This window comes from Battus philenor, unplaced genomic scaffold (assembly GCF_028537555.1).
Source record: "Battus philenor isolate CCGP_79_NKW_IND1 unplaced genomic scaffold, ilBatPhil1.0.hap1 SCAF_19, whole genome shotgun sequence".
Taxonomy (NCBI): domain Eukaryota; kingdom Metazoa; phylum Arthropoda; class Insecta; order Lepidoptera; family Papilionidae; genus Battus; species Battus philenor.
In genome coordinates this window covers 6490611-6511601 of record NW_027181681.1, presented here as the reverse complement: position 1 = coordinate 6511601, position 20991 = coordinate 6490611, and the positions used below count along the sequence as shown (strand labels likewise).

The following is a 20991-nucleotide window of genomic DNA, read 5'->3' as shown; positions in this document are numbered from 1 at the left end:
GTGCTTCACATTTTTGGGAATATAATTCAACGTTTTAAAGTTTGTCCAATAATGCGGCCTACGCAGGATAGCTTTTAAAGTGAGGTCGAGGCAAATGGCACGGAAGCTAAAACCCAATAAACTCTAAAATACTCTCATGAGAGATTTGTCTATACAATATTTTATGCAAAAATAGTAGATGATGTACTAAGCAATGGTTGTTAAGAGAGTACATATGGCCGTACGGACACAGAACAGACGAGTATAAAAATGCTAGACCCCTGGTATAAATATTTAAGTACAGCATATAAATATTTTTTTTTATAATATAGTAGAGTTAATAGGCAAATGGGGAAAATCCTCCTGGACACCTATGAATGTTGCCCAGGTAGTGTCGGGCTCTAACCGACTCAAAAACCCATTTGCCACTTCTGCCTACTTTCCAAATTGATCCATCGACATGGATGCTGATGCATTTTGTTCAGAACCTTCTTTGTGTTTCAAGGTCAAGGTATTTCCTCGATTCTTTACTTATTATTTATGTCTTACTTTACTATTATTTATCGTGCTGGCCTTTGCTGTTTTTTTGTATACCTCATGTTTTTCAATTTAAGTTTTATGACTATATTCACCATAGTCGTTTCGCTTGTTTATTATTATTATCATTATTTTTTTAACCTTTTTCATTTTTAATTTCTTAGGCTTTCTTCTATTTTGATTTATCTTATACTTATTACATGGTTACTTATCACTACTCTATTATATGTTATCTGTATATATGTGTCTATTAGACATTTTACACATTTTTCTTACCTAGTTTTATTTCTTCGCACGGCGTCCTCCGCCACCCGGACGCAGAAGGCAGCAAAATCACTACGTGGCGTCTTACCTTCCAGCCAATCCTTAAGATTATTGGAATTTATTCTCATTCCGTGCTTGATTTTAAGCTTTGTTCTACGCCTGATGTACTTTGGGCATTCGGTTAACAAGTGGATTATACTTTCCCCTGCGTCCGGGCCGCAGATACACGTCGGGTCCAGGGTACACAAGTAGGACGAGAAACTACCATGACCTGTCAACACTTGAACTAATATTAGGTTTAATTTTATATCGTTTATACTACTTTCTTCGCCAGTGTAACGTTCGTCAGAAAAAGTTTCGTTGTTTCCCCCGTGCTGTACGAGGTGTATCGCTTCTGCCATTCCTCAATCGAACTTAACCTTATCCTCCTTTTAGCAAATGAAACTAGGAAGCCACTATACTCTGCGACGGTTTTCCTATATAGAGTTGCTTCTTTAGCGAGTTGCTCTGGCCTTTCGTTGGCAGGTATACCTGTATGGGCCTTAACTCAGCACACGTCACAGTTTTTCTGAGTTCGGCCATTCTCCTCATCGACGCCTTAACACGTTCACTGCGGTCCTAATTTTGAAGAACTTTCAGCTGGTGCGGCTGAGGTCGAATCAGCCTCAAGCTGAACTTCCTAGTAGTGCGGTTGAGGCCTTTTCTGCCTCATGTTTCAATCATTTTTTTACAATATTGAGTCAATGCTTCGCAGACATAAAGAAAGCTATATTTGTCTTTGTCATACCTCATACGGTTGAGTGTAAACAGCCGCCGCACTAGAGAGAAAACACGAGTTTTACGCGCCGCACCAGTGCAAAGTCTACCATGAGACTGTATCGACCTCAAGCCGCGGTGAACGTGTTAATATCATGAGAAAGCCGATGACAGTCCGAACAGCTGCTGATTAAGTCCAGTGATGATCTAGTCACTTAATATGGTGATTTTACTTTCTTTGCCTTTCTCTACCATACTGAGTGCTTTCTTTATAGGAAGAAGTTCAGCCTAGAAGACTGAGCAATATGGCTCCAGTCTCATTGTAACCGAATTCATCTCCTCCAATTTTTCCACAACGATACTGCGGCTCCCACTCTCTTCTATATTTTGCTGCCATCTGTTTATATGAGCACAGATTCCTCTCCAGATAACAGTTCTTCCACACCATTTACACATTCATATTGTATTTTTGTTTGCTATGACGGATGGATTTTATCCAGAACATTCACGCGCATTTCAATAGGCCAATCGTCTGGTAGCTCTAACAGCTTTACAACACGTTTGGCTCGGAAAAGCTGGTCACTCTCTCTTATTTTGATGTCCAGCGGAAGAAGTCCCGAAATTGGTAAGGCCGCATTTAAAGACACCGTACGGTATGAGTGGCAGAATTTTATTATCTATAATCAACCCGAGTTATTTTACTTCTTCAACTGATTTTACAATTTCACCCCCCATACTATGTCTTGGTGTGTCAAATTTGTGTTTATTTGTTATAATCATAAGATTGGTTTTATGTGCAGCAAGTGGATCCAGCAGCACGTTCCAAAAAAGTGGTCCGGCTATAGATCCCTGCACACAGCCCTTATTTGTGGCCTTCACGAACTTAATTTTCCACATAGGCCACGGAGACACTTCTGTCTTGTAAGTAGCTACTAACTATTTTACGAAGGTTCCACGGGCTTCCTTCCTTAATTAATTGCAGCTTCGCTGCGGGCCACCACGTACCGTCTAAGGCCTCCTCTATATCCAGTAACATCAGAGCTATGATGGTTTTTTGGCTTAACTTTTTGTTTATGTGTATGACCAGATCATAGAGGGAGTCCTCTGTCGAGCGCTGCGGCACAAACCCGTATTGTTGTTTATTGCCCTTTAGAAGGAGATACCTCTTTAGCCATGTAACAAGCATTTTTTCTAGAATTATGCCCAGAATTGAGAGCAGACCAATGGACCAGTACGATTTAGGCTGGGTGTAATCGGTTTTGTCCGGTTTTCGCAATATTATCACCGAGGCCATATTTGAGGGAAATATCCCAATTTGAAGCAACGATTGGCAATGGTAAGAAAAATGCCGGGTGCCCCTCTTATCGCTGCCAGGCATATGTCGGCTGTGAACCCTTCAAGACCAGGCGCAATTTTGAAAGAAAAGCTGCTCGCCGCAATTTCCACTTCAGTTACAGTGAAGATAGGGTCGTTTTCGAGCGTATTTCCCTTCCTCATATTCTGTTCTTCTACTTCTTTTCTAATTTTTTGTTGGACAGATGTTTCTCCCTCTTTACAGTCATCAGGGTATAATGTTCCGGCGAGCAACTTCACTGACTCTTCTGGGCTTAATTGTTTGCCCTTTGCCATAAGCATCTGGTCACTTTCCACTTTACGTGTCTTATTTAGTACCCTATAAATTCCGTCCAACATGCTTTCCTGTTTTTGTTTTGTACAGAACTCTTTCCAGCTAACAGTCTGTGCCTCAACTGCAGCTTCTTCGTACTTTCTTTTTGCTCAGTATATATTACCAGTTATCACATACGCAAGCCCGTGTTTCGAGCACGCTTATCTGCGCGTCATTCACAGAGTCCAAATCGTATAGAACAGGTTGATGCGTAGGGCAACGCATACGCCATGTTACGTTCGCAATGGAGATCTGCCATGTACAACAGACATGTAATTGTTAATAATCGCTGAATTACTTTGTTATTATAGACGAGTGACAGGCCTAGCAGTGGGTTCCTTGTGGGGCCCTACTCACTCCATGGCGCGTTCATCGAAGCAATCTAAGAGCTCGGCGGCTGTCTTATACGTTAACATAGTAGTATGTTGCGGCCTGAACCGAGGCTATAATTGAGAACCTGGGCAGTGACATTTACAAATAATATTAAAAAAGACCATAGCCTAATGTTGTAGTGATACAATTTTAAAGCAATGTAATAAAAAAAGAGCTCGTTATTTAGTTTTGTTGAAGTATGCATATCATGATATAAAGTACTGGCGTAAAAGTATGATGTATTATGTTTGTTTGCGAGGTATAAATTTCAAGTTCAAAATAAATTATATAAAAATGTGGTAGTTTCAACCGGAGGTATCTTATTTAAAATAGTATCCTTATAAGTATGTTTTATCATGGAGGTAATTTTTAAGCATGTGGAAAAGAACCTACCTAGAAAGTATTAAATGTAGAAGATGATAAAGATATTGAGAAATGCAAGTATTAATATAAGAAGAGATTATATTCTATTTCTTGTGGTCACTATTCAATAAGTTATTTGCCCTCTCACATTCTTTTTTTGTCGGTTGGAATCGAGGTGTGTGCAAAGTGGGTTATAAGGTTTGGCATAATAATAAAAAAAGAGAGTTTTTGCTGGGGATGTTAATTTTAATGTAAATGTTGAAGTAAATAGGGGAATTTTTATGAAGATCATTACATTTTTGGCGATTTTACAATTTTTAATGTTAATTTAAATTGATGAAATAAAAAGTACGTGCAATTGGAATTGAAGAAAACAAAGGTTTAAAAGTTGAGGAAGCGATCCATTGAAAGTGGATTTATAGACGAAATAGAGTTTGAAGGGAAAAAAGGAGTTGTAGACAATACAAAGGTGATAACTGTAAATAGAGAGAAACGAAGAGAGGAGAGGAGTAGTTAATAATAATTTCGATGGAGTAGAATTTGTGGATGCATTAAAAGAAGTTAGTTTTATTGAAGATAATAACAGAAGAGTCTTACCAATAAGAAAAATACGTGCTACGGAGAAATTTTGATTTTTATATTTTAGACTATATATTTTTTTTATTTTTTATATGGAGAAATGAAAGAGAAAAATTTTATGAACGCGCCGAAAGGAAATGATGGATAAAAACAAAACCTGTAGATAGAAGTTTTTGTGGTTTGAAGAAAGTGCCTTTAATGTAGAATGTTAGGTCTACAAATTACTTGAAAAGGGTTGGTTTTGAGCAGTTAGATTTAGATCCTTGTATTTTTATAAATAAAGTCTAAAAGAAATATTTTACTATATATGTTTATATAGTGTCGTGGAATTTTGTTTTAATCGGCGAAGTTTGTAAGAAGACATGCAACTTACATAATTTTTTTATTATTTTATTTTCTGACACGCCATACCAAAAAATACTTAGAATCTAAGGTAAAAATAAACTGAATTTACACAAAAAAGCGAAGTTTACGTTGAACACGATCGGCTTAATCAGAATACCAAAATTAATTAATAAAGGAATATTTAAGCCTAGGTCAGTTTTTGGAATAGCTTCGTCGGTGAAAGCGATTAATGTACCTTTATTTTTCCTGTTTAACTTAAATTGCGTATGTCTGTCAATTGCTAGGTCTATGTATAATTTATTTTTTAGAAGTACTATTGGGAAAAATATAACACTATTGAGAAGGCAACTCAGGTCAGGTCAGTATTCTTATTGGTAAAACTACTTTGAATAGACCTTTTTTCGCATCAAATTTCGCGTATGTTTGTTTTATATGTTATTATCCCGCTTAAAGAAATATTTTTAAGACGTAAAAATATTTTAAAAGGCTATTATGATTAATAATGTTACAAAATTACCATTTCACTCTGCCAATGTAAACTAAAATTCGAGTAAGACAATATTAATGGTCTTTAATATAAATTATAGTTATTAGTTAATTATGAAGTTAATAAAACCAAAGGTCATTTTTAAAATTATCTGTCAGTTAAATGAACACTAAAAATATAATATTTTGAAACGTAACAATATGTTGAATCTTGGTCTCTTCACATGATCTACGACGACGTCCTCGGGAAATCCGCCTTGATAAAACAGTAAAGTTAACAATTAATAAGACCTCATATTCTATTATCCAGCCGTGTTCGATTATCTATACGAACAAGTTATAAAATATTGTATTAAAATAGTATATTACTTGTTTTTACATTTCATTACTTTTTATTTATATTTTTAATTTTCATAATAATTTCTTATCGACTTAACTTTTATATAAACATCATATTTATATAAAAGTTAATATATAAAGAATGCGAAAAACTTATGAATTTTTTTGTGTATGTCTGTTTTGCTTTGTTGTACTTTAAATTCTGAGCTACTTCATAGTTGTTTATAATTCGTACAACAATGTTAATAAATTTTCTAAAGCCACCTTACTTTGGTGCTCTAGGAGCTTTTTTCATATTTTATTTCCGCAAGTTTAATATCATACATATTTAATTATTGTTAAAACTTCTGTTATTATTGGTGAGATTTGTTCTACATGAGTTTGTACCTGCCGAAATTCTGGCGATGACCTCCAAAAATTCATTGTCACTGGCAAAATCGACGATAAGATACTAAGGAGGCGTAGTGCTATGCGTTGGTGTAACTAAGTTTGCACCACTTTCAAAATAAGCGTTTCTGAGGTCGCTGAAAACCGGAACGGTAGAGGAACATGTTAAGAGTAAGATAACTTTATTTTAAGGTCATAACTACCAGCATTGCGACTTGTCAACAGGGGATCCGATAGCACATGCGTGCGCTGGCTGGAGGAGTCGGACGTGGACTTAACATGGGCGATTCCCGCTGCTATCGGGCTGGCGGGTTGTAAAGGTGGTGGTCACTTTTTCAGACCATCGTCACATCTTCGATATGGCGATACATCGTCTTCGATTCAAAAAGTATAGGTTAGGTTACTTCTATACATTATGTTTGGGTGTTAATCGTAGTGTTCGCTTCCAGTAAGTCGTACATCTGGTGTTTCTTTATTTATAATTTGTCACATGTAATCAACTTGTTTTCTGAACCTAATAAAAACATACATAAAAGTTAATCCTTATTATTCACGGTCGTGCTATAGATAGAGAACTATAGCGACTTCATTCATCTTTTTATATTTTCTTTTATAATTTACTTTGTAGAAGAATGATTATTACTTTGTATATGGTTGTTACGGGAAATAAATTTAATTTTTTTCCATTTGTATGGTCAATAAACAAAACGGCAAGGGCATTCGTTAAGTGTTTGTGGCATCAATATGGAAAAATCATGTTTTATTCGTGGAACTTTTGGTCGCCTGTGCGCATGTTATGTGTGTACGGTGTCCATCAGAAAACAGAAATATCAACATTATGTGTCAAAAAGGATTACAATAAAAAACTGTGTTAAATAACTTTTTATATATTAATAATTACTCTTTTTGTTAGACTTTATTACTCATAGATAAGACTCGACATCCGAAGAAATAAACAAAATTAATTTTTTATAAAAATAATTTATTTAATTTTATTGTATGATTACTTTTTACTTTTTCGCTTCATTCCAAAGACTTCCTTTGAAAGGTGTGGGGGACTTCCCCTAAATCCATATGACGATATTCCATAATCAGCACGCTTGGCAGACGAGTTGGTGATGGCAGTGTGGTTTTACGATGTACAGATGATGCTGCTTACTCATCCTCAGGAAATTTGTTCGTGAGCAGTGGCAATTCTACATAACCTGCCAGTGCTCAGTTTTAACTATGTAGTGTACATATTTTACGTATAAATTCTATTACAATTTGATTTTTTTTTATTTATATTGATGTTATTCTATTTATGATTAAAAAACGAAATATTAACAATGATTGCTTCTATCGAATTAAATTTCAAAGGTTTAGCAGCTGAACTCAGATAACTCGTTAGGAATGGACATGCGTTTTAATATTTTTATCATAATATTAATAATAATTAAACTTTTTAACAACAAATAACATGTACTCGTACATTCTTCACTTTGGTACAAGTTACAATAATATAAACTTCTCTGTTCGCAGGATGAGTATTAATTCTATAACAACAAGACGATATCCTATCCAACGTTACAACTAATTCTTAACCGACCCAAGACGGTAAAACACGTATTCTTCCCTCTAGTTCAGTTTCTTCATTTGTCCCTTCTTCAAAAACAGACAAAAATGCATTCTCAGGTTTATTAGGAATGGATCTCTTCGTTTTTTTATGAACTTCTTCATTTGGTGCTTCAGTTGTTTTCGGAATTAGTTCTACTACTTCTGGAATCACGTCAATAACTTCAATATATTCAACGAGTGATATGCCGTCGGTCGTTGTAGTCTCTAAGTCAGTTGTCGGTTCAGTTATTGGCGCAGCAATTGTAAATGCTATTACAGCTACGAGTAATAATAATGTTTTTGAATCCATTTTTTTGTTAAATCTAACTGACTACTAATTTTACTTTTTTTTTCAAATGTAACGTTTGTATACTAGCAGCACGATTACTTTAGTAAAGTCATGTACGCACTCGCAGTTTTTATATCTCAACTCCAAGTATATAATTACGCTAACCAATATGTCCAGAATCAGATGCACTGACGCATACCTCTTGTAATAGAACACTTGCTAATGACACCTACAAATATTTTCAATGTCATTATGTCCGTGAATAAGTTTTGTTTATTACCTTAGAATTGACAATAACATTTCATTTTATTATTCACGTTGTAAAATACTGAGAAAACTATAATCATTGATGATTCTATTGCACGTTTTTTACACTGTTTATGTCATAAGACGTAAATGTTTAATTCGAGTAATACCTGTCTTCTCGTCATCATTATTTGTTACGTTGTTTACACGGAAGTATATAGAACTGGCCAGACTAATAATCAAATTAAAAATTATCTATTAATTTTTGAAATCGGAAGTAGAATTTTTTACTAATGAAATTTATTTCAGGAAATTGTCGGCAATTTAAAATTTAATTACATTACGTTTCAGTATCAATATGGATTTAGTACAAGAGAATTTTCGTTGTGTGATATTTAAGGATTTTCTTTCTCGTCTAACTTAGTAACACCACGTCTCGTTCTCTTATTTACAAGTAGTTTAACGAGTTGAAACGTGATCGTATTAATCTCAGAGATAAGGTATGTCGTTCAACAGCGACCACTGAGGCTAACATCAGAGTTTTGCGACACATAACAGTGTCTGAAAAAATAGTTAGTCTACTAACGAAATTGGGTAAGTATTTAAGAGCATTAGTATAAATCAAAATCAAAATTATTTTGCAAAATTCAAGCGTTAGGAAGCTTTCTGCCTAATATGCCTAAATGCCTAATATGCCTAATGCCTAATAAATAGCTAATATTTTGCTTGTAATTTAAACAGACCGGAAAGAAAATGTAATTGATTGGTGGCGTGAGATATTGAAATTCCACGGTGGTGTCGGAAATGCTTTGATATAGTCACAGGTGACGAAACACATATCTATTGCGATGTTCCTAAAATCAAGAAAATCGTCGCAGAGGTTTTTTAAAATAATTGCCAACAAAATTTAACAGACGTAGCGTGGAAACACGAAGGTCGTCTTGCAGAACATAACAGTGTCCTTTCATCAAGGTGTTTTATTCATATAACGCTTCAACGCTATCGGACAAAGTATTACCTGATATTTGACTATGGCAGGTGTGGAATTGTTGAGTTATTGTCAGTATAGCCCCGAGCTTGCACTTTGACTTTCATTTATTAGTAATAAAATTCCATTTCATTAGTGATTAAAGATACATCTGAATTTTTACAATGTAGTTTTTTTTTAATGCTGTGATAAGTGTGAATAAGACTATTTGGTGAACATAATTATCTATCGACACTTGATAGGAAAAAAATTAAAGTTATGATCTTATTTTATTAAACATACATTTAACCATAAATATAAAGATATTTTATGGAAACATTTGATATTTTTTTATTCTGATTTCACAACGCTTAGTCTTATGACCAGATGCTAATTTATTATGGCAATTCATCCTTATTTAATATGTTTCATATTTACATTTTGTTAGCATACGACAAGGTTCGTGTGGATTCGATTATTTGCGTGGGCGTTATGTGCTCATGTAATTTGTTTTCAGCTATCTGCGTCAATTCTGCTTCACATAATAGTTGTTTAGCTGTATAGATTGTTTGTGTATACAATTTCAATAAGTTTAATGAATACTGCACTCATGGCGGTGTTTATAAGACGCAACTGTATGAAGCGGGGATCACTGTAATAAGAGTAATAAAACAAAATAGGATCTTCTGGAAATGCGTTCAATGTATTTTGTCGTCGCGTCGCTGGCGTTGCTAGCGGTCTGCGCAGGCGCACCGTCGGAAGCGGACGTGATTCAACACATACCTCTAAAAGAGCCAACACCGTCAGCTACAGGAAAAGATGGTGTGAAATCTGGTGCTGCGGAAAAAGATGTGGATGCTTCTGAACCAAAGCAATTGGCATCAAGAGCTCGTCGTGATTTAGGAGGCCAAGAGAGCGACTTACTTCCCTCAAATAATAACATCGACTCGTCTCCGTTCGGTGAAAATGCTCAATTCGACGGTCGTAGCCGCATCAAGGTTCTCCCTGCATATCTTGGTTAAAAAGTTATATGTACTATATTTACATTTTGTTTCAATAACGGTGAATGCGATTTAGTAGAGTCTAATGGTTGCCTAATTTTTGTATTTTATAAACAATTATAATGTAGCACATAACAATTGTCATTATTAGACTGATTGCCTCTTGTATTAATGGCATTGTTTCAGTTTATTTTTGTTTATGTTAATATTTGTTATTTTAGTATATTAGTCAATAAAATATTATAATAAAATTTAGATTTTTTTACTTTAAATAAATATTATTAATACTTCACATATATTAAAACTGATATTATAATGCTAACATAACCTACTAATTTTGTATTTGTAATAGATATTTTTAAACCACAAAATTAGCAAGTTTTAGGCCCAATATAAATATCATCTGGCCATTATCAAGTCTCAAAACAACTCTCACGACCATTTCTGAGTAATCATCATTGTTGGTAACTCGTAGATGCCCACTACAAGGTACAGGCCTCCCCCAAAGATATCTATGGGAAGATATACTGTAATGAGACATGCCACGTTTGGCAGATGTGTTGGCACAGTGTGGTATTGTGGTACCTAAAGGACGCTGCTGCTGCCCATCGCCCGGAAACTTGTTTGAATCAATCCTAAATAATTAATGCACAAAGTGCATTTTATAAAAATTATATAACATTGTATCGAGAGTTGTATCGAGAAACGAACCCTCGACCTATGATCTCAATTCTCAGTCCTTTACCACTGAACTACCACTGCTCAATAGTAATCTGAGTGATAAAGTGTCCGAAATGCGATACTTTACCAATATATTCCAGAATAGATTCGACATATACCTTACCAATTAAAAACAGAATTGATTAAATAGAAACTAACAGGATACTGTAGCTTATTCACTCTTTTGTGCAGTTGTTTGCCTAAAAATAAATAAACAAAAAATATATTAAAAAACTGTGAAGTGAGAACATTAATTTGTGACTGCAATCGAATCGAATGCTGAAAGACATACGATACGCACCAAACATCATTAAAATGAAAGCGAGAAATAAATACATCACTAATGCGCTTGGGGCCCTTGTAACATACATCGGAAATATTAAAATAATAAATTGTAAGTCACTACGTATAGTTTTGCATTAAAAACTGTAATTATTTATTTTACACTAAAAACAAAGAATTAAAAATCGCTATTAAACGGTTATCTTTGGATTAATTTTTTTTTCTGGTGAAAATTATCTCTTAAAGGATTGCCAATGTTTGTATTACTAGAGTATTCTATGGCCTCGTACAGTTAAGAGCCTTGAAACCCTTTATTTGTTGCGACTTGTGACATCTATTAGCAAAGTTAGTATTGTGACATTTATAAGGCATATCGCATACAAACACAAGTGAAATTATTGAATGTTTTTATTATATTTAGGCACGCCTGCAGTACATAACTTTTTTTTTAAATTACAATAATTTCAATATTCTTGCCTGTACTATACTGACTAGCATAAAGTAAACAAATTAATAAAAAATGGATAAATAAAAAGCAACAAATAATAGTAAATTAATTCTTAACATGATAATATAAAGATACATTTATTTTATTTAATTTCGTTTTACAAAAAATACAATGTTATTAAATAATGCACCACATAAACAATTTATCTGTTTGTTACTTGCATCTTCACTTATATTATAGAGTTAATAAATTAGTCAAAAAACAGTTCCACAGTAGGCTAAATTACTTTTACTATTCACATTTTATTTCAAAATAAATAACATATCAGTAAAACATTTTTGTATTTCATTGTATAGTTCCTGTTATTTATTTTTAATTTAAACTATTCGGGTATAACATTTAGTAGAGTGGATATAGTAAAGGCTATGACATTCCGTTATGATTTTCGTAATAGTTAACTTACATTATTTTAAGTTTTTCGTGGGTAAAGTTCCTTGTATATTTTGTGAGTAATTTCCCTTTCTACCTAGTCATTATTAACAGTATTATTATGCAAACAAGAAAAGTGAATACTACTTGAAAATATTTATGAACGTAATGTAATCAAAGTTTTTTTTTTTAATATTAAATTTAGTAGCAATTTATTTCATTTTGTTGAGGCTTGTAAAACAAGATTAAGTAAGCATCCTATAGCCGCGGTATTTAGTTAAGAAACATTTATGAAACATTGTATGTTATAACGTGCTTACTGTTACACAAGTGAACTTTTTTCGATGATTCGACCTTTATGATAAAATACTGCATTTTGTATATTTTACATGGATCTTTTGGTTAACTTTTGGTTTGTTGGTTTGGATTTTGATATAAGCCACAAAAATTTCAATGATCTGCCCATACATGATATACAATATTCATGAGAGTATGTGACGACTTAGATAAAGAGGTAGCTAGAGAGTGACCCTCGAGAATCGATAGTTATGAGCAGTAGGGCAAGGCATGAATTTGTTCTTAAAATGAATAGGAATCTACTATACAAATTCGAATAATATTTTTTTTTACAAATCATCTTAATTTTAAATAGTCTCCACTATTTTCGCGTATTCATCATTATCATTTCAGCGGTAAGACATCCACTGCTGGAACATAGGCCTCTCCCATTAATTTTTAAAAGAACCATTTGGAAGCGGCTACATCTAGCGTTTTGGTTATGAAGGTTGTTGGGTGGACGTGTTAAGGTTTGTTTTTCTGTCCGTGGTCTCCTCTTCAGAACCTCAAGGCCGCAGCGGCCACTTGTTACGGATTGTTAAGTAGAAAACGCGTGAAATATGTCACGTCTACAGCGGTACGATAATTCGTAATATTAATTAACATATTACCATAATTATTAACAAACAGATAATAACAGTTAACACCGTAGTCCCTGGTTAGTAATGAAGAATCATTTTACATTAAATCTTCGTTTTGTACAGCACAGGAATAGTCATGAACATTATATTACTACAAATTTTATCTATAATTGTCTATGAAATAAATTCTCAAACAGTGGAGAATGTTAAAAGCGTGCAAGAATTACCGCTAATTAAAAATTTACATGAAAATAAATTAAATTCAAAATTAAAAGTAAAGAATAATTTCGAAATGGTCTCGCTCGAAATTACGCCAATTGATAAACAAAAAGAAATTTTAGATGCCGTTGCAAGTAGTAACTTTGTATATAGACCTTTGTTCGTTTATAGAAGGATAGAACACAAGAAACGTCGGATAACCATGTACAATGCTTTCGCCGGATAAACATATTCCTTCCCATATTACAATCGTAAGTAGATTATATAAGTTCTTATATTTTAACATATAGTAAAGGTAATATCGTTAACTAACTTTAGAATCTAGTATAGTTAACTTAATATTCTACCTTGAACTTTTTTTTTTCATGTCAATTTAACAGCAAGCCAAGTTTGTCGAGAGAATTCACGTGCTAAGATACGTAAACAAAATTAGGTTAAGCGCCTTTCGTGCTCTATACTTTGAAACCCGCAGTATTTGTATATGCTATTAAGCAACATTGTAGATACACTCCGAAAAAAAAAACTCTTGTATAGAAATTCGTTCTACATTGGATATAGTAGGCGTTGGACTGCGGCGTTAGGCTTATGGCAGATTCTACCTACACCCCGCAGTCTTCCATAAAATTTTTAGTACAAAACTACTGAAATGCTTACGAATTTGAACGCAGTTTAATCGGTGCTGCTCAAGTACTTCTGCGACTCAGAGTAAGGGCGCAGTTCTTCGAGTGTTATAGCGCGTACAGAATAAATTCTCCCGCCACTGCTAGGCCAGTATACGTACGATGGATTACCCCGAATCAGCCGCCAAGATTATTAATTATTGATATTATGGAGGTTGGAGGAGGACGTGGAATTTTTTTTTTATTAAATCTATCAATAATTACAAACCTTAGGTAGTTATTGTAGTAGCTAATGGTAAGTTATATAAATATAAAAACCTAGCAACGTTTTATTGCATATTTATCTTAATAGCTTGTTAAAGGCCAATTATTTTAAAAGATTTTTTAATAGAATGTAAGAGTTGATTTTTCTTTAACTTGTGTTATTGTGTGACTGTGAACGAAATGTTGGAAGTTTTAATTTTGATTTTATTCGTGCAACTTAAAGTAAATCTTTATAAATAGAATGGAACTAAAAGTCATTAATATAATACTTTTTATATATTCATTGTGTAATTTGTATTTTATTTTAACAGGTTTTTGAAGTTAATGCCGGCATATCACCCATCCATGACTTTAAAAATCAACTCAATTCAAAACTTCCCGGTGAACGCTTCCTATTGAAAACACCTCAGATTGGAATTAAAAGTTTGGATAATTCCATCCTTAGAGCGACAAAAAATCTTACTCAAAATCGGCAAATGGAAGAAAACCTCTATCAAATATCAAAAGATTTAGTTTCAGCTATTTTATCAAAACTGGAAATACAAGATAAAATTACCCGAATAACAAGAGAAGCTCTTGATGCCCCGGGGAAAAATAAAGGTATTACAGCCATTGAAACACGAAGGATTTTAGACTACATATCAAGGACTTTGTCGGGAAACATATTAAGTATAACCAGGTCGTCCACAGAATCAGAGTTACACCGACTTGTTTACGGATTAGCACAAATTGCAGCCGAAGTATCCATCGTATCAGCTTTGAAAGATATCACATATGCAAAGGCATTGTCAAAAAAACAGTCAGTTGACTTGTCGCTTCGTAAGAAGAGATCTATTACATCAAAAGAAAAAACGACACCGGCAGCTTTTTCCACATCCACTATAACGAGCATTATTTTAAAAAATCTTTTACTTCCCGTTAAGAAAGAAAGTTCGACAATTCTTCCGAAAAACGAAAACAATTTGTACATGTCTAACTCACCGTATTCTCTCATTTCTAGTAGAGACAAGTTGCCTTTCCGAATTTTGACTACAAATGAAAAAACTCCCCTATCCGTAAAAGGATTTTTAAATAAAACTGTGTTAGATAACGAAAACCGCGATCAAATAAAAAACGAATCTGATGTAATTGTTTTGGATAAATCGATTAACGGTACAAGTTATGTGATGACTGAATCTCAAACACCCAATAAACAAGAATCTAACCCAGAAGAGCTTATCGATGATTGGGTTGATGCAAAAGATCATGTTTACGCTCTTAATCCTGACATTGTCGCTGAGATGGAGATAGAACAGCCTGAAATAGATGATGAATTAACTAATCAAAAGAAAGAAAAGCTAAAATTAGAAAGATTGGAACTTAAAGCCAAAAAAGCAATACTATACGCCGGAGACGTAGCATATTTAACGGCAGCAAGCGTAGTTGCAATGCGCCGTGCGTTAACAGCATCAATTGAAGTGCAAATGTCCGTGAAGTTTGCTAAAAACGGTATGTCCAATCACCAAGATTTAATGATGAATCTAGCCAAAACTGCAGCTCAGCAGGCTGGAAAAGAAGCAAAAAGTGCCACTTCTAAATCGCTTGCTTGTGAACGTGTCATTAAGCTTGCAGTTAAATATACCGCACAGTCGCAAGGAGCTCAACTTAATCACGTAGCGAATAGAGTCGTAATGGACTCTCTGTCACTAGCAACACTCGCTAAGTCCATGGCTTTTGTATCTTCAGACATTGCAATTAATTCTCTTTATCAGGCGACTGATATGAAACCGCCGTCATGAAAATGTTTGCAAATGTAACGTAATAAAATAATAAGATAATAATTGTACTTAACGTGATTTCAAATTGTCAATAACTTAAAATTGTACGTTATGCGAAAATCTTATACAATCATTTGATTACATAATTTATGGTGCCCCCTTTATAGTATTTGGATATTAAAGCTTCTTATTTCATTTAATATTAAATAATTTTAGAGTTTTTACCAACTATAGGAGTACCCTCTCCCTTATAACTGAAATGAAACACTTGTGTGAAGTAAGCCGCGCCTGTTCCATACGGGATGCATTGTATTGACAAATTTTACGGCTATGTACACCCGCAGTGATATCAGATAATATTGTAAAGTTTCAAATTTGTTATTGTGATGTTTATCAAGGCTATTATCATCGTTCTTGAAGACAAATTGCATGTCAAACAAGATGGTCGTCCAAAAGAAGTCGACTTCTCTGAAAGCGTGTCGTCGGTCGGAGCATTCGTGGTAATAGTTATAAGATATTTATATAGCTTAATTTGTTTAAAAGTCCTAACTACTACAGATTTCATTAATTTAACACGTACAATTTTGTAATGAAATGCCTGACACGCGACTTAATATTCAGAAATTCCGACTGATTTTTCTAATTATTTAAGATAATTTACGGGACTAAATAATTTCCGAGTTAAATTATACATATTATAAAAAATCAAAGTGATTGTTACATTTATACATCTCCTTTTTTGAATAATTCTCTAATAAAGATTGTAAATTATACGTGGATTATATTGTTTATTATGAAACTAAATCGAAAGAAGCTGTATGAAAGCAAACGACAAAGTGCAAAATTGGGAAGAGAATATTTTGTCTTCCTTTTTGTTAAAAGCTAGGTAACTTTTATTTCGTTACACAAAACTGATGTTCAATATAAAGAATAATTTGAGGAGATGTTTCAACTTGTTTTCATAATTATTATTGTCTGCTTAATGTGGGAACAAATTGCGTGTTTCTGTTATTAGTTTTTATTTCGCAGTACTAACCATAGATTCTAATAATCTTAGTATAAACCAAAATAAGCTGCCACAATTTTATTTACTTAACTTTTTTTCTCACTATGGCAACTGAACCACGAGAAAGCTAAACTCGTTTTTTCTTTAGTATTAGTTTGCTAACTGCGTTCTATACATCAAATTTGGTCGATAATTTATTCAGCACCATGGCGATTCAAATGTTATGCGGTAGGTAGGTGATTTAAGTAAGGTTTGTTGTCAGTCAGTCGTCGGAAACAAAGATAAGGACAATGATATTTATGATAGATGGCTCTGACGGGGCTGCTGAAGTAAGAATACAAATTTATGTGTTCGGACCCCAGTTCTTTAAACCTATGCAAGTCTTACAAATCCGATCCGTGGCTTAAAGATGATGTGTGATGGAATTTTGATGGTATAATAAACAGGTTACATGATTACAATAAACAAGATTAATAAAACAATGAGTGGCTGTTGCCGATATTACTTAAACTATATATAAATCTATTTGGTTATGACCTTCTGCTGTTTATGTATAACGAAGGTAAACCAAATGTACATTTATTCATGTAAGAGATTTCCATCCATGTAATGACTCATCACGTTATCTCTGGAAGCGTAAGGCTTAGAGAGTTTAGATAAGAACGTAAAGAAAATAAAGAATTTTAAATGTTAAAGTAACAGTCATTATAATAAATAGATATTGATATTATGTAGCTCTTACAGGTATAAAACCTGGCTGAAATTTTATATTTCATGTGAAAATAGCCACGTATATATTCTATGAAACACAAAATGCAGCGCGGGCTATTCGAAGTAGGCGGAGGATGGCTAATATAGTATAAAACATGTTCAAAATACAAAATATGGGACTATTTTTTAATTTTTTTTAAATTATCGTATCTGATATAAGAAACCCGATAATAATTTTTATACCATCTTTGCAGCGCAGATTTGTATTGTTGGTCTATGGGTTGGTCGGGATTCTTCGTTTTATGTTTAGTATAACTTGGATATAATATAACTTGTGTATAACTTGTCATAAACCGGGAAACAAAAGTAAGCGCAATAACTACTAGTACATTCTTTTCAACATTTAAAATTATGGTTATTAATATTTTTGTTATTATTAAAGAGAATCACGCTTTTGAAACAATTATCTCGCTTATGATGTTGCATTTATATATAGTGTTTATCATTTACAATAAATATTCCAACTCAAACTTGTTTAAGGAAAGAACAATGAAAAATACGATAATAAACAAGGCCATTTATTTTTTTATTCTTACTACGACTTAATATGAAATTGCGTTCATGTACAAAGCCAGTCTACCGTAAACTGGAATCTGGTTTAAAGCCCGGTGCATTAGGCGTTTCAGTTGCTTCATGTTGTGATAAGATGCGTTTGAGTGCATATTCAGGTATTGCGTGGGCGTTCGGAGTAAGTTCTCGCTCATAATGTTGCGCAGTACAAAAACCAACAAGCATGACTATCAAAAACACCCTTACTATCTGTAAAGGATAGTTAAAAATCATTTAAAAAAAATTATGACAGCGTATAAAAAAGTAGAGTTTCATTTTATTTAATTTGTAAAATGTAATTTGAACAATGCATTCAAACGTTATAAACAAAGTAAATTTTAAAAATAACTACCTAAAATGTCAGACATTGCCATCGACACAATTTAACATTTCTGCATAAATTGTTTCACTCGCAAATTTCTTAGCTATTTAGTTAGTTATTAATATATGTTATTCTAATCATTCGCATATTCGAAGTAAAATCTACAGGAAAACCTTAAAATAAATAAGTGACATAAATATATGTAAAATATACCCGATATAAAGAATTTAGAAACAAAAGAATTTTAGTAACATTGTTACAACGAACTAGGTAAAAAAATAATTTTGCCTGTTTTTAAAACCACTGTTTAAGTTACATTATTATAATAACCCATATAGTAGACGGTAAATAAAAAACACGATTCCCGTTTTAGTAAACAAGTTGCCGGATGACATTTAACAGAAAATTAATTTTAAAAACTTTAACTGACTACTTTATCATATCTTATAAATAACATTAATATGTTAATCTATCCAAGCATTAATATAAAATAAATGATTAGGTAAACATTTTGTACATGAACCTATTTAATGATCCTAAATGATGCGTGAGCCGTCATGCGACATGGTAGGATGTTAATATTTTAATTTTATTTCTGTGAACTACTAATAATCTTGTTATGTAAGAAAAATAGATGATCGATTGCAGGTAAACAGAAAAACTTAATTTTCTTTATGATCACACATTTCTAGCTAAATAAAGTTGTACGTTGTATGTTAATAAATGTAATAAATAAAATATGCAATTTTTCGCTTACCATTGCCATTTTTGAACGTAGTTTTTAGTTCCGAATTGTAAGGTATAATGTTGTATTCTAAACTGATAAAGCGCATTTATATTGGAGATTTTGATGTCATAATAAAAAGACGCACATTTAACTTTTGTATACTCTTTTGGATTTCGATGCCCGGACAAAGACCTCTTTTATTGTTTATTAAGGTACATTTTAAAGAGAAAAGGTCATTTGATTCATGATGCATGTTCTAGCCAAAAAAATACGAAATACACAAAAATGGGCAATGTATAAATGTTGTATGATTTTGTGTGTTCCGCGAGCAGAAATGTTTAATTTACCGAGTAAATCTAAACAACAATTACGGAAGTTATGATTATAAGTTTTACCACAGATTACGTTAGTTCTGATTTTAGTCAGGGAACAACTATGTAACGAAACAGTGTGTAATCGCTTCGGCTTAAGAGTAAGCCTATAAAATCTTATTTCGATAGAAAAAGTTAGAAAGACAGAGTATCGAATAGGTATTGTGGTCATAACTAGCACATAAATCGCTTGACGCGCGAATAACTGACTTCTGTGCCAAATGCGGGTGCAGCATTTCGTGTGACGCCTGACTAGAGTTAAAGTTTTGGCCCTGTCATAAAATACTGGATTGTTCTGTAAAGCAGACCGATCTCCTTAGATGCCAAAAACTATTATTTTAAGTGAGAGTGACAGAAACAAAGTGTGTTCACATTATGACATACAAGATGATAGGTTGTAGGTGTAAAAGCTTTAAAGTGTATATAGCCCATTTGCTATGAATAAAATATACTACGCTGTAACCAAAAATCAATAGTTTAGAAAATAATAAATAACGTAAGCGTTTTCAAATTCGGATTACTACACGCAAAATTATTTATTGTTTACTATCTATATCTGCAGACTTTGCACTGCCAGGAGTTATTTTCCTGTGGCATTCAATTAGGAAAAATAAATTAATGTAACATTTTCATTTTATAGGTGTAAAAGAATTGAAGCGTTTAAACCTATAACCAATTATCCAGTTTTTTTTAAAATAATCATAACAGCGTCGTGTTTTTTTTTTGTCGTCGATCATGCAATATAACATCATGTGCATCACCGCACTTGCTCTTATAGTACAAAAGACTTTTGAACGGATACACGATAATGTTTAGATGGCACAGTTTAGCAGCAGATATGTAGAAAAAGCGGTAGCCTTAACAAGAGAGTCCTGCCACTAGATGAGACTCGATACCTTATTGTTATATAGTTTTTTTTGTTTATAGTTTATTTTAGTAAACAATGCTTAAATCTGTGACATTTATATATATAAATATATATATATATATATATATATATATATATATATATATATATATATATATATATATATATATATATATATATATATATAGAAGATTTTATTTCCGGCATGTTCTAGATTGTGTCTCTATTAGTTTCATACGTGCGTGCCCTGCGTATCTGTTAAATTTGTTTTGTTATGTTTTTTCCAACATAGGATGAAGCGTAGTATGTCCTGCTTCAAGTTGGACAAATGACCTTGTAAAGGTCGTCGAAAAACGCTCGATACAGGCCGCTTCCAACCGGTTTAATGAGAAATATTTGGGAAGGCCCATGTCCAGTGTACGGCTTAAATAAATTTAATGTTTTGCGATGGCAACTTTGTAACCAAGATTGTGACTTTTCAATAATTTAAGTAATGTTTATTTTTTAATTTATTTTAAGAAGTAAACCTGTCTTGTTATTTACGCAATT

At 33.1% G+C, this 20991-nt stretch overlaps 1 protein-coding gene across 1 annotated transcript; it reads left to right on the top strand.

The window, feature by feature from the left end:
• The first annotated feature begins 13061 nt into the window (after positions 1 to 13061).
• On the top strand, positions 13062 to 18660 carry LOC137921292 (uncharacterized). The gene is made up of 2 exons (XM_068763959.1): positions 13062 to 13438; positions 14383 to 18660. Exons 1-2 carry the CDS (start codon positions 13397 to 13399, stop codon positions 15847 to 15849), a joined length of 1509 nt encoding a protein of 502 aa, XP_068620060.1. The 5' UTR covers positions 13062 to 13396; the 3' UTR covers positions 15850 to 18660.
• Positions 18661 to 20991: the final 2331 nt, after the last annotated feature.

Coding starts and splice junctions, on each gene's coding strand:
- LOC137921292 (XM_068763959.1), top strand. CDS start 13,397: ATGCTTTCGCCGGATAAACATATTCCTTCCCATATTACAATC. Junction 13,439..14,382: donor TTCCTTCCCATATTACAATC/GTAAGTAGATTA, acceptor TTATTTTAACAG/GTTTTTGAAGTTAATGCCGG.